This window comes from Lepus europaeus, chromosome 21 (assembly GCF_033115175.1).
Source record: "Lepus europaeus isolate LE1 chromosome 21, mLepTim1.pri, whole genome shotgun sequence".
In the NCBI taxonomy this organism is placed as follows: Eukaryota; Metazoa; Chordata; class Mammalia; order Lagomorpha; family Leporidae; genus Lepus; species Lepus europaeus.
The window spans coordinates 2,722,474-2,737,231 of NC_084847.1; the positions used below are offsets into that span (position 1 = coordinate 2,722,474).

Genomic DNA, 14,758 nt, shown 5'->3' on the forward strand with positions numbered 1-14,758 from the left:
CGCAGGACGCATTGGAGGCTGACGGCAGCCTGGGAAATGCTGGCGACGGTGGCCATGGAAGTCAACGCCCTCCGTGTCACCAGCTCTCACCCCGACAATCTCGGGGTCAGAAGCCAGCAGGGACATAGAAACAGACCCTGGTGTCTGTCCCAGTGCACTGCCAGAGAAATCAGAGAATCTAGCCTGTGTTTAAGAGGAGGGGGCAGGGCCCGTTGTCTCACCGTCACTCTTCTGAGGCAGGAAGACAGCACAGAGTGGGAAATGTCACCATCCAAACAACCTTGGCCGTCAGTGGGTGACAGGTGTAATGCCAGTCTGCCCCTATCTTATTACCCAGTCCAAACGCCATCCTCCTCGGAAACACATACAGGTTCAGAAACCCACCATTCCACTGAAAAGCCTACCAACGTTCTGCCGTGCTGAAGGAAGCTGCTCGATGGATATGGAATTACAGAAGAGAAACACTTCAGATAATCCGACGGCGATAACTACCCGAGGGTCTAGCGCACTGGCGCTGCAGAGTTCACCTGCATGGGTAATTTAGCCTCTGGATTAAGTTTTCAAATGCAGATTGTTTGAGGAGTCTACCAGCATCCCTGAGGAACTGGGCTACCTATAGGTAACATGCACATTATCTACACAAACTAACTGGAAAAGCTGGAGAACCATTCCCCAAATGAGTTACTTCCAAATTTTCAAAGTACAGAAACAAGTGAAAATGTAACCACACACATTAGTTTACGTGCTAGTCCCACTTGATTGAATGGGCTGGAGGATTTTCTATTGTTCCAAGAACCCGAACAGTTTAGGACTACAGTGCCCCTGACAATTTTTCCTAAGAACACCACAGTGTTCAAACACAGAAAAAGATAAGAACAAAAACGCAGTTACAAAGTTCATTTAGAATCAGACTGCTGCTCTCTCAGACACCCACACTCTGGTCGATCCCAGTGCGGCGCTCAGGAGAGCACGCCTGTGAGAGCTGAAGCTGGGTGCTGCCCAAGCTGTGTCAGCGCAGCACTGGACAAGGAACTTGGCCCTCCTTCATCTGCATCTGCACTCTCAGAAAAACTCGTCACTTCTGTTTGGTAAAAGCGAAGTTTTATGCAGAAATAAAACTGAACACTTCAGAACTTCAGTGTCTGTGCCCTCCAGGACAGCAGCACCCTGACCCAAGTCAATTGCTCTGCACTTACACAACCAAAATCTGTGCAAATCTGCAAAGAGGCTGGCGCCACGGCTCAATAGGCTAATCCTCCGTCTTGTGGCGCCAGCACCCCGGGTTCTAGTCCCGGTCGGGGCACCGGATTCTGTCCTGGTTGCCCCTCTTCCAGGCCAGCTCTCTGCTGTGGCCAGGGAGTACAGTGGAGGATGGCCCAGGTGCTTGGGCCCTGCACCCCATGGGAGAGCAGGATAAGCACCTGGCTCCTGCCATCGGATCAGCGTGGTGCGCCGGCCACAGCGCGCTGGCTGTGGCGGCCATTGGAGGGTGAACCAACGGCAAAAGGAAGCCCTTTCTCTCTCTCTCTCACTGTCCACTCTGCCTGTCACAAAAAAAAAAAAAAAATCTGCAAAGAAAGGGTCCCACAGGGCCCAGGGACACTGACAGCAGTGTCCCAAACACCTAGAGACCTGTTCTTCCTTCCAGATCAAACCATCCAGGGCAACATGCTGGTGGAGGTGGCATTTTTCAGGATTATAGTTAAAGTGTCCAAACTTTATTTTGCTTGGCAATAATTTTCAAGAAGTACTGCCACTCATCATTTCTCTGAAGATCTAACATTAGGCTGCCAGGGAAGATGTTCCTGCACCTGTCATGGACGAGGTCAAACTTGACACTTCAGGATCTGCTGAAGGTCACGGGGCTAAAACTGTTCACGGAAGGGACAGCATTCCCAGCACAACACGACGGAAAAGAGCCCATTACAAAGGGGGCTATCATCACTTTAAATTCCCTCTTGAAATAGTGTTTTTGATAAAAGGCCAAGTTCAGACAGAAGTCGAGGTCCGAGTGCCAAGCTGACCTAAGCGAGGCCCTTGCACTGGCACACCAAAACTCACAGTGTGGTGCGTGAGTGAGTGTGCCAGGCAAAGCTGAGAAGCCCTGAGACACTTTTGTTTCAAGTTACTTTTTAAAATATAGGATCTTGATGGAATTTATTATCTTGAACATGGTTAGATTTTTTAAAAAATTCGAATTAAGAAACACTATTGGGACAAAAAAATCATCTAAAAATGCCAAATTTTGAGGCCTACGCATATACCTTTGTGACAAATAACAAAAAGCCCTCTACTGTCTTTGAAGCATTAGAACATAAGTAATTCCTAAGACCAAAACAGAGAATAACTACCACCACACCCTAACGCTGAAACCTCACACCGAGTCCAAATGCTGAGTGAGCACAGGGGCTCTGTTTGGTCACAAGTGGAACCCAGTTGCCAATTCACCAAATTGAAGGCCTGGTACTGAATCTGACCACCTGTGCTTCAAGGCCTGACATTCTAGTGTTGTAGCAAATGTGGCCACTTAACACAGCGCTCCAAATAAGCCCAATCTGTTATTAGTCATGTAGGGAATCAACAGTAAGTATTTTATTCTCCCTCTACTTTTATGTCAGGGATCTATTCTTTAACCACCTTCACATTCCAAAAAAGAAAGCAAAAATTCTTGAGCACAGCCACAGAATTCTGAACAAGGCATCTTTTAACGGAGTGGGGGGTCATTCCTGAACTCAATAAAAACACAGACCTCACTGCTAATCGTGCTGCCAATAAAAGTCCTTGACTGAGGGACTGGCACCGTGGCACAGCGGGTAAAGACACTGCTAGCCATATGGGTGCCAGACTGTGTCCTGGCTGCTCCACTTCTGATCCAGCTCACTACTAATGGCCTGGGAAAAGCAATGAAACACGGCCCATGTATTTGGGCCTCTGCTACCCGTGTCGGGGACCCTGATGAAGCTCCAGGCTTTCAGCCTTGCCCAATCCTGGAGGTTGCAGCCATCTGGGGATCAGTAGATGAAAGATCTCTCTATATAACTCTTTCAGATAAATAAAAAAAATAATAAATCTTAAAAAAAAAAAAAAAGGCCTCTTATCCAAGGAAAGGAAGCAGCAGTCATCCATGTCTTCCCACCTGGCTGACCAGGTTAGAGTATCTAACCAAGTATTTGCAGGCAGAAGAGTAAAACGCAGCTTTCAAACTGAGTGTCTTGAGAAAAAGGTGTGTCAATGCCAATCTTCATTCTAACAGGCCTATTCTAATGTACCTGTTGCAAAGTACTATGGCAAGTGGCTCTGAGGTTAAATTCTTACACAAGCCTATCTGCAACTGGGGCACATTTCACTGGAGCTCCAGGGAGGAAATAACGTCCCAGGCTGCAGTCACATGAGCACGGCGTGCCCTGGGACCTGCCTGCCCTGCCATGCGGGGCCGTGGAATGCTTACCTATTCTGATAGCTGTAGTAGGCGGCATCGCGAGGGATTGTACACAGCTGCTTCCCGTAGCAGCACAAAGTCTGGGGGGAGAATTCATACTGCAAAAACAATGGAGAAAATACTAAAAATATATTCATCCCCCTGTGATATTCTAGTCCACTACAGAAAAGCTAGATTCAGCTGATAAATTATTTGTTAGTACATTAAATAGTTTGCTAGCAACTTTAGCAGCTACTTAAAGATGGGTTTGGATTAAGTATGACAGAGTTAGTGTAGCAGTGGCTGGCAGCGGCTCTAAGATGAAATAGGCAAGTGGTAGCCAGAAACAATTACCCCATCTTCCCGGTAAGCAAGCACCTAGAGCTCTCCTCATGATGCCACTTCAGGCAATCGGCTGTGCGACAGCAGATCAGTTGGCATGAGGTCAGAAGGGTAAATCTCTCACCTTAGTACAATACCCTTCTGCCTGGATTAACCAGAAAAGTTCATTTGCAGAAAAACTTTAAACTGTACCTTGCGTCCACAGCAATATCCAAGGGACTGCATCACGGGGTCGATCTCCTGCTCAAAGACTTCTGCAAGCTTACTGCAAAATTTGTAGACACGCGAAGTCTTACGGTTATAGAGCCAAGCATTGTTGAACATCAGCCAGACGTCATCCACGTACTGCCAGGGTTCTTGGTACTGCCCTGTATCCAGTTTCCGCTTGATCGTAGAAAGGTCCATGGGATTCTTCACAATGTCGAAGTAATCCTTAAAAACAAAAAACTGTCTCAGGCAAGTGGATCCCCCAAATTTCATATGCCAGCCTTTATCTAAGATAAAACTGCAACAGGTACAACAGGAATAGAAAGTGCCAGAACAACTTCCATTCCCAACAGTAAGAAATGAGAAGTGAAAGTAAACTTCTGAGTTCCTCTGATTCCACTCACTGATTACAAAGTGAGATTCTCAAGTGTGAACAAATCAGTTCACAAGCAAAGGTAAAAAACACTACTGGATTGATTAAAAATATATTTCTAATAAAGTCTATTAATAAGGACTTTTATCACTGAATTAAAATGGTGAATGAATTCATCAAACGATTGTACTTCTAGAGATTCACTCCTGGTCCTGGCCAGCAAAATGAAATTCTAAGGCCAACACCAACAGCAAACTGGGAGTAAGTACTGCTCCACACAGCTGGCTGGGGGCCACAGCCTTGGGAAGACTGCCCGGGGAAATCAAAGTGCAAGACTGTGCACTTCATAATTGATGTGCACCAGTTCTTCAATCTGATTCATTTAGACAAAGTCAAACAGAGAGTCCCCTGGGGCCAAGTGCTGAAATAAGTGGGTGGGGCCTCACCAGGGTTCCGGGGCTTCAAGGAGGGCCAACATCAAATCCAATAAATATTTCCATTGATGACTGCTGACAAACCATGATGTTTTATATCAGGAGAGAACTCTTCACAGCACGGGCATTATTTTACCCAACTTTAAGAGACAGGACGACTGCTTTTACCAGACGAACTCACCGGAATTCCTAGCAGCTGAGGATCTACAGGCTGCCGAAACGGTAAAGACTCCGGGTCCTGTCGATACAGCGCTTCCAGGGTCGGCATGAGGGCCTGGCGTAGCTCCTCAGGCTTAAAGACTGCAGGCAGAAAACCCCAGAGAGATGGTAGGTTAAAGCAGCACAGGCCTCTGCTCTCCATCCAAGATGGAAGCCCGGGCAGCTCTCCTGGGCGAGGGACACAAGCCAGGGCTTCTAGCCACACAACGAGTCAGGGTTCAAAAACCTGCTTCCAGATCGTGAGGCAGCACACAGCTTCGAGGAGTCTGCGTCTAACCAAAGGGTTCCATGGCGGGACAGAGACACAAGCTAACTCCAGTACCGGTGTCACTGTCAAAGCCATTGCACTGGAAGGGACCTTAAAAGTTACTTTGATAACCCTTTCCTGTCCTTCACCGAATTAAAATTTAGGCTAGTTGAGACAAATGGCTATCAACTGCACACTATTTATACACAAAAACACTGGGTAACAGAGCGAAGAAATGAGTACTCCTCTCGAAGTTCTGCACTGCTCACTCCCACACTGACCACGGCCTATTTCTCTGACTCCTGAACTGTCCCATTTCCTAGCGTGCTTTCTGTCAGCACAGGTAGGAACGCAGGCTGCCAAACACCTAAGAGGGTGCATTCCCACAAACCCGCATGAAACAGAGCACGTCTGTGCTGGTGAGCCAGCAGTGAACGGCACCATTGGCCTGGCTCCCCACTCTTCCGTGGACAAAAACTACTTGGAGCAAATGCGTCAAAGGAGGTCTGATTGACATTTTACTTTAAAACAATTTTTTAAAAAAGATTTATTTATGAGAGGCAGAGTTACGGACAGAGGGAGAGAGGGAGGGAGAGGCCTTCCACCCGGTAGATCATTCCTCAAATGGCTGCAATGTCTGGAGCTGGGTTGCTCCGAAGCCAGGAGCTTCTTTCAGGTCCCCCATGAGGATGCAGGGGCCAAAGCGCTTGGGCCATCTCCTACTGCCCTCCCAAGCCGTAACAGGGAGCTGGATCGGAAGCGGAGCAGCCAGAACTCAAACTTGGTACCCACATGGGACGCTGGCGCTGCAGGTGGATGCTGAGCCTACTACGCTGCAGCGCCAGCCCCGACTTAGGTTTTAAGTGATGCAAATTTCCTTGTGTTTTTCATATCTTTAAAGATTCTCTACAACAGATACTTGGGAAATTAATGTAGCATTCAGATGATGGTGGGCACTGCGGTGCAGCAGGTTAAGCCACATGGGACGCCTGCATCACTGATGAAGAGTGCAGGCTACCCAGTGCTGCTGCCACTGCTGATCCGGGTTCCTGCTACTGAGCACCTGGGAGGCAGCAGATGATGGCTCAAGACCTTGATGGGACCCTGCCACTCTCGTGGGAGACCCAGATGGAGCTTGCGGTCCTGGTTTTGGCCATGCTCACTTTCACCATTGCGAGCATCTGGTAGGTAAACCAAAGGGGTGGAAGGTATCTCCCTCCCTCAGTGTGCAACTCTTTCAAACAAGTAAGTAAATCTTTAAAAAAATAAGATACTATATGGCCTGCACAGGGCACTCAGGCCAGTCATCACTGCAGGGAGTTGGGGGAAGAGTGCCAGAGCCTAACTTGTTGGATCCTAGAAAGAATAACAGATAAGAGTTAAAGGAGTTAAATGCAGCTCTACACTCTCACTTTAGACTCTCTTTTTTTTTTTTTTTTTTTGACAGGCAGAGTGGATAGTGAGAGAGAGAGAGAGACAGAGAGAAAGGTCTTCCTTTGCCGTTGGTTCACCCTCCAATGGCTGCTGCGGTCAGCGCATCTCGCTGATCCGAAGCCAGGAGCCAGGTGCTTCTCCTGGTCTCCCATGTGGGTGCAGGGCCCAAGTACTTGGGCCATCCTCCACTGCACTTCCCTGGCCACAGCAGAGAGCTGGACTGGAAGAGGGGCAACCGGGACAGAATCCGGCACCCCAACCGGGACTAGAACCCAGTGTGCCGGCGCCGCAAGGCCGAGGATTAGCCTGTTAAGCCACGGCGCCGGCAACACTTTAGACTCTCATCAGCCAGGGCTGACGGAGTCTCCTGAGCATCCCCAGCAGACACCATCCTCTCTCCAGGACACCTGGCTGTGCAGCACCTTTGGAGGCCAGCGGGTGCAGGCATGCAGTAAAAAACCCACACTCGGCCCCCACATGGACACACGAGCATCGGCAGCCCTGGGCGCACCCAGGCGTCCTGGCTTCCCACCAATCTGCTTTACACAGAGATGAGTTATCTGCATAACTCTCTCTCTCTCTTTTTTTTTTTTGGACAGGCAGAGTGGACAGTGAGAGAGAGAGAGAGAAAGGTCTTCCTTTTCGCCGTTGGTTCACCCCCAAGTTGCCGCTGTGGTCAGTGCACCACACTGATCCGAAGCCAGGAGCAAGGTGCTTCTCCTGGTCTCCCATGCGGGCGCAGGGCCCAAGCACTTGGGCCATCCTCCACTGCACTCCCTGGCCACAGCAGAGAGCTGGCCTGGAAGAGGGGCAACCGGGACAGAATCTGGCGCCCTGACCGGGACTAGAATCCGGAGTGCCGGCGCCACAGGCGGAGGATTAGCCTAGTGAGCCGTGGTGCCGGCCTGCATAACTCTTTATAAGAAAACAATCATTTAATCAATAGGCTTTCCATTCTTCCAGATGAAGGACTAGTAAACGATGACCAACATGCCACATTTGGCCTGCTGCTCGCTTCTATGCGGCCCAGGAATTAAGAATGGATTTTGTTTTTGTTTTTTTTTTGACAGGCAGAGTGGACAGTGAGAGAGAGAGAGAGAGAGAGAAAGGTCTTCCTTTTTGCAGTTGGTTCGCCCTCCAATGGCTGCCGCGATGCGGCTAGCGCACTGCGCTGATCCGATGGCAGGAGCCAGGTGCTTTTCCTGGTCTCCCATGGGGTGCAGGGCCCAAGTACTTGGGCCATCCTCCACTGCACTCCCTGGCCACAGCAGAGAGCTGGCCTGGAAGAGGGGCAACCGGGACAGAATCGGTGCCCCGACCGGGACTAGAATCCGGTGTGCCGGCGCCGCAAGGCGGAGGATTAGCCTATGGAGCTGCGGCACCAGCCTGATTTTACGTATTTTTAACAACTATTCAGAAAAAAAATAGTCATGCCACATTTGAACAACTGACAGTGTTTGTTGCCAATGACAAAATGTGGGCTTTCATCCACAATGAAGAGTCTGGGAAGACTTCCATCTGCCACGGGGCTTGACAGTACCTCTACGTTCCTAAGACTTGCTTGAAGACCGACGGTGATAATAATGAACACAGAGTTTTTCCATACTTGACAGTGAAACACGTCAACCTTTATAAAGTCTATAGGGGATAGGGGCCGGCGCCATGGCGCAGTAGGTTAATCCTCTACCTGTGGCGCTGACATCCTATATGGGCGTCAGTTCTAGTCCCGGCTGCTCCTCTTCCAATCCAGTTCTCTGCTATGGCCTGGGAAAGCAGTAGAAGACAGCCCAAGTGCTTGAGCCCCTGCACCCACATGGGAGACCAGGAAGAAGCACCTGGCTCCTGGCTTCAGATACACGCAGCTCTGGCCGTTGTGGCCATTTGGGGAGTGAACCAACAGAAGGAAGACCTTTCTCTCTGTCTCTCCCTCTCACTGTCTGTAATTCTACCTCCCACATAAATAAATAAAATCTTTAACAAAAAAAGAAAGAAAATCTACAGGGGGCCGGCACTGTGGCATAGCAAGTAAAGTCCCCGCCTGCGGTGCCGGCATCCCATATGGGCACCGGTTCAAGCCCCAGCTGCTCCTCTTCCAATCCAGCTCTCTACTGTAGCCTGGGAAAGCAGCAGAAGATGGCCCAAGTCCTTGGGCCCCTCCATCTGCATGGGAGACCTGGAAGAAGATCCTGGCTCCTGGCTTCGGATCGGCGCAGCTCCTCCGGCCATTGTGGCCATCTGGGGCATGAACCAGCAGATGGAAGACCTCTCTCTCTCTGTTTCAACCTCTCTGTAACCCTGCATTTCAAATAAATAAATAAATCTTTAAAAAATCTACATAAATCACAAAACCAGTATTTTTCAGATGACCTAAGGATGATGTCACACCCCTCCCCTCCAAAAAAAAAAAAAAAAAAAAAAATCACCCAAAAACAAAAGATCCATTCAAAATTTAAGACGGGCCAATGTGTTCCAGAGTCACAGAAAGCACAAAACTCACTGCTGTGGGCTCAGACCCCACGCAGCGAGCAGCCTTTTACAATCACCACCTGGCTGGCGCTGTGGTGCTGCAGGTTCGGTTGCCACCTGTGACACCAGCACCCTGTATCAGAGCTCTGGTCTGAATCCTGCCTGGGCCCCTGCCACCCACAGCGGAGATCTAGCCCAGCCTCGAGCAATGTAGCATCTGTGCCTTTCAAGTGAATACATGAATTTTTTAAAAAAGAGAAAAGATAAATCCCACTTGCTGAAGTATCAAAACAGATATCCACAATGACCTGAGAGGGCACTAAAAACCTCTTTGCTCCACAAAACAACAGAGGGCCAAGTCAGACCCAGCTGCGCCCCTAACTTCGTTAAAGAGAAACAAAATGGTAGAGGCAACATCACTATTCTTGTTTTAGAAGGTATTTTTCATAAAAGTGTATTACCTACGGCAAACACAGACGTTTTACCCCCTCGAATGACTTCCAGGAGAAGGAACAGTGACAGGTGATCCCCACGAACAGAAACTCTGGGGTCTCCAACGGCTAAGACCAAGAGCAGGCCTGAAGCCAGCTGTGCTCCAGCTTCTCGCAGCTCCTCCAAACCTTTCCTCGACGTGTGGCCAGCAGCCCTGCACCTCCTCCATCTCACAGTGCTCCGGTTCAAGAGACAATGTGACGACACAGGTCCCTTCCTCACTCTGGATGCAACCCAAATGGACTGGGTCTGTTCACCTGCCACTGCGCGGCTGGCTCACTCCACACATCTAAGATCCCAAAGCTTCCCAACTCCTTCACTGACAACCCCTTCCCAGCACCCACATCGCCAGGCATGATCCCGCTGTGTGCTCCAGCAGCCGGGGCTCCTCAAGGTACCAGCAGAAACCACCCTGACCCCTGCCGGTCAAGTGCACACAGTGGCCACTTCCCTGAAGTAGCTCTGCCCCGCAAGCCCATCACTGGTGCTCCCACAGCGCGAGTCAGCCCCAACTCTTCTGCCTGCTCGATGACCCAAGGCACGTCCCCCATACCTGCACGGGCGACCTGTCCAAAGCCAGCCGTGCACTGTGGGCAGCCTCTCAGGAAGGCGGCTCAGAGCTCGCGCACACAGGGCCCAGCCCACACCACCACACCACTGCTAAGGAGTGAAGCTGAGGAATGGCAGGCCAAGCAACACAGGATTATTGGTCTGCTGAGCTGCCAATCCCGGTGTGGACGCACCGCGCAACGCAACAGAGGCACAGCCCTCGGGTCACAGAGCCAAACCTACTTTTCTTGCGTGGCTGTGAAGGGGATGTTGACTGCGAGGCCGTCCCATTGGTGCTGCTCTCGTCTTCCTCCTTAGCCTCCACTTTTACTTCCGGTTTCTTTTCATCCACTTCCATTGGTTCTGGTTTCTGCTCTGTAGAATCTGTTTCTTCTTTAATTTGGGAGGATCCCTGCAAATCCTCCTCCATCACCTTAAGAAAACAGAATTACAGATGACTTGTGAACAGCAAAGACCTTTATTGTCACTCAGCCTTAATGCAAGGCTCTTAAAACCATGTGGGCGGGGCCAGCACTGTGGTACAGTGGGTTAAAGCCCTGGCCCGCAGTGCTAGCATCCCATATGGGTGCTGGTTTGAGTCCCAGCTGCTCTACTTCCGATCCAGCTCCTTGCTAATGTGCCAGGGAAAGCAACATAGAATGGCCCAAGCCCTTGGGCCCCTGCACCCACGTGGGAGACCTGGAATAGGCTCCTGGCTTCAGATCAGCACGGCTCCGGCTGTTGCGGCCATCTGGGGAGTGAACCAACGGATGGAAGACCTGTCTCTGTCTCTACCTCTTTCTGTAACTCTTTCAAATAAATAAAATAAATCTTAAAAAAAAAAAAAAAAAAAGCAGAGCTGCTGTGTCTCGAATCAATGCCCAGCTCCAGCTGTGGCAGCCGTTTGGGGAGCGAACCAGCGGACGGAAGACCTTTTTCTACCTCTCTCTGTCACTCCAAATTTCAAATAAATAAAATAAATCTTAAACAACAACAACTATGTAGCCTTTGCTGAGCCCTCTTCCTAGTCAGAGTTGTGTTATCATTCCTTTTTTTTCCCAAGAGGAAAGAAATATTGGTCTTCATTCACTTTAATACAGTCCCAGCACAATTATAGTCCTGATTCTAAAAAACTGTTAACATGGAAGTGCTTTTAAAAAGCTTGCACATGCTTGGTGTCCTATGTAGATACGTACAGCAGGTGGAATGAAACAGCTCTGAAAACTGGGGCTGGGATCAGAGGCCTTTGCTCAGGGGCCAGCATCCTATATGGGCACTGGTTCCAGTCCCAGCTGCTCTACTTTTGAACCAGCTCCCTTCTAATGTGCCTGGAAAAGTAGCTGAAGACGGCTCAAGTGCTTGGGCCTCTGCAGCTACATGAGAGACCTAGAAGAAGCTCCTGGCGCCTGTCTTAGGCCTGGCCCAGCCCTAGAATTGAGCTCATCTGGTGAGAGAATCAGTGGATGGAACATCTCTCTCTCTCTCCTCACCTTTCTCTTTCTACACATATAAAGTGAACAGCCAATCTCTTCAATGTATTTCTCACAAAGAAACATACAGAATGTTACAGTGAAGCCCAGCACCAGCCCTCGCAGACCGACTCCCATCTTTCTAGAGACGTGGGGCTGGGCTTGGACACAGCCACCGCCCTCCCCTGAAGGAGCAGCACCCACCTCAGACCGAGGGTCCCCTTTGGGCTCCCCAGCATCGGGCTCAGCATCCTCGGCCTGGACCTCCGCCTTCATGTCCAGCACAGGGACATCAGGCCCTGGCTGCTGGGAGCTGGTTTCCGCACTGGCCACTGACGAAGGTGTGGGAACTCTATTATCAATACTGGCTGCTGCCTGGGAAAGCTGCGAAGAAAGAAATCAGAATCATTCATCTCTGCTGACCAGACCTAACAGGTGACCTAAACTGTTATCCTCAAAACACTTCACAGTGCTAACCTAACAGGCATCCCTATCTGAGAACCAAAGAACGGAAATTAAACTGGGAGTGAGTTCTAGAGGAAGCCGTCATCAGTCAGAAACAAATTTATTTAAGAATCAGAGATGGAAGGAAGAACAGAGCTTTTCTACATTTGGGCATGAAATTATCAACTTCTACCTGTGAGTCAGAGAACCTCGGCTTTTAAAATCAAGGCCCGGGAAGTGGCGCTGTAACACAGCGGGTAAAAGCCCTGGCCTGCAGCACCACATTCCATATGGGCTCCTGTACCCACGTGGGAGACCTGGAAGAAGCTCCTGGCTTCAGACTGGTGCCGCTCCAGACATTGCAGACATTTGGGGAGTGAACCAGCAGATGGAAGACCTCTCTCTCTGTCTCTACCTTTCTCTGTAATTCTTATTTTTTTTAAGATTTATTTTATTTATTTGAAAGAGTTACAGAGAGAGGTAGAGCCAGAGAGAGAAAGAGAGAGAGAGGTCCTCCATTCTGTTAGTTCACTCCCCAAATGTGCTGATCCGAAGCTAAGAGCCAGGAGCTTCTTCTGGGTCTCCCATGCAGGTATGCAGGGGCCCAAGGACTTGGGCCATCTTCTACTGCTTTCCCAGGCCATAGCAGAGAGCTGGATCAGAAGAGTAGCAGCTGGCGCACAGATGGGATGCTGGCACTATAGGCTGGGGCTTTAACCTGCTGTACCACAGCACCAGCCCCAGTAGTTATATCTTTCAAATAAATAAAATAAATCTTAGAAACAAAAACAAAAAATTCCCAGGGCTGATGTTGCAGCATAATGGGTTAAGCCACTGCCTACAATGGCTTCTCCATCCCACAGAGGCGCCAGTTCAAGTCCTGGCTGCTCCCCTTCCGATCCAGCTCCTTGCTAATGTGCCTGGGAAGGCAGCGGAGGATGGCCCATAGTCATCGGGCCCCTGCACCATGAAGCTCCTGGTTCCGGAGCTTGGCTATTTGGGGAGTGAACCAGCACATGGAAGACATCTTTCTCTCACTCTCTAACTATGACTTTCAAATATAAATAAATCTTAAAAAACAAAAACAAAGAACAATGTCCTTCAACAGCCAGTAGTGTTTATGTTCACAAATACCCAAGCATATAAGGGGGGGGTGGGGAAATCAAGGACCCCACGTAACACCTGAGTTGACCAAGATACCCTGGTGAGGGGGCACATACACAAAGAGTAAAGAAAAAGAATAAAAAAAAAAATTTAACAATTTTCATAGACTTATCCAAAAGTTTTAAGTAAATTAAAGATAGAGAGTAAGAGCAAATAAGCACATTTCCCTACGGAGAACAACAAATCAAGTCACACGGGGACTACTGCTGGGAATGACTTTGCCATTTTACCTATATGGCTGAATCTGGCACACTTTGGGAAGGAGGGGGTAGAAGTTAGAATGGTAAGAAAAGGGATTCTAAGGTTTCCGTGAAAACGTGGGTGAAGGTGGTGGCAGGGATGGACTCAGTCTGAGGTCAGGGCTAGTGAAGGCTGTCCAGCCTGGAAGGGCATCGCCGGCAGGCCTGGCGCACCGCTATGACCACCCTGCCACTGCCCCCACCATGGGAGAGGCAGTCCTGAGCCACAGGAGGTACAAACCTGGAGCTGCCTCTCTACAAACAGGCTGAGGCAGACAACTCCACACAGCATCAGCAGACACACCCTAAGAGCTCGCAGGACACCCGTCGAGCACAGACACAGGCGCCTCACTGGCCCCATGAAGCTCCACATGAGACTCCTTGACGATTTCTTAACACATACTGACTTGTGCACACTCCTTTAATCACAGGGGCTGGGGAGGACACTAAGTCATCTGCCGTACAGCCTTAGCAGCCAAAGCTGGGAGTCACTGCAGCCCCATGTGGGACACACGTGTTTAGTGTGGCAGCAGAACACCTAAGGGCCCTGGCCTGAGGAACACAGACGGAGGAAGGCTCACCGGTGTGCCGGGAGGCTGCACGTGCACAGGTGTAGGCTGCTGCTGCGATGACTGAGGGGTGGCCACAGACGGGGGCTGGACCGGGGTTTGAGGCTGTGGGGTCACCTGGGCCTGGGATGCTGCCTGCACCGTAGGGGTGCTCTGTGTTTGGGCAGCACTGGGCACGGAGCCAGGAGTTGGGGTAGGAGTCTGCCCGGAAGATGACACAGGAGTCGATGGCTGAGCAGGTGCTGCTGGCTGGGGCGGCGTCATCCCCGGTGGTGGCGGGTGCTGCAGAGACGGCAGGCCAGCAGCCGCAGAAGCAGGAGGTGGCGTTGGGTGCTGCAGAGACGGCAGGCCAGCAGCCACAGAGGCAGGAGGTGGTGTTGGGTGCAATGGTGACTGTGTCACTGGAGGGCAGGGCAGCTGGCTGGTCTGGGGCCCAAGCATGTTCAGAGGGTTAGGGAGAGCAGCACCAGGCACCTGCCCCTGAGGGAAGCAAACACACACAGCATGTTCAAATTCTTTCCCTACTTGAAAATACAGTAATACACTTGAAGACTTAAATGCAGGAAAATCTTAATCATGGCTTCAAAATAAGGTCTGCTGGTTTCACGCAATGTTGTATTTGTAAAAATTCATCGAGCTGCATCTGAATGTGTACTTCCCGATAACATTAACACTACCAATGTTTCTGCTTC

At 50.1% G+C, this 14,758-nt stretch overlaps 1 protein-coding gene across 2 annotated transcripts in view; it reads right to left on the reverse strand.

Moving 5' to 3' along the window:
* Positions 1-14,758, reverse strand: part of CREBBP (CREB binding protein) — a 133,820-nt gene that overhangs the window by 20,879 nt on the left and 98,183 nt on the right. For both annotated transcript variants that reach the window (XM_062180664.1, XM_062180663.1), the window contains exons 14-19: positions 14,079-14,546; positions 11,855-12,034; positions 10,425-10,614; positions 4,956-5,074; positions 3,953-4,192; positions 3,449-3,537 (exon numbers count right to left, since the gene is read on the reverse strand). In XM_062180664.1, the coding sequence (XP_062036648.1) occupies positions 3,449-3,537; positions 3,953-4,192; positions 4,956-5,074; positions 10,425-10,614; positions 11,855-12,034; positions 14,079-14,546 (1,286 nt within the window). The remainder of the gene's footprint in view (positions 1-3,448; positions 3,538-3,952; positions 4,193-4,955; positions 5,075-10,424; positions 10,615-11,854; positions 12,035-14,078; positions 14,547-14,758) is intronic.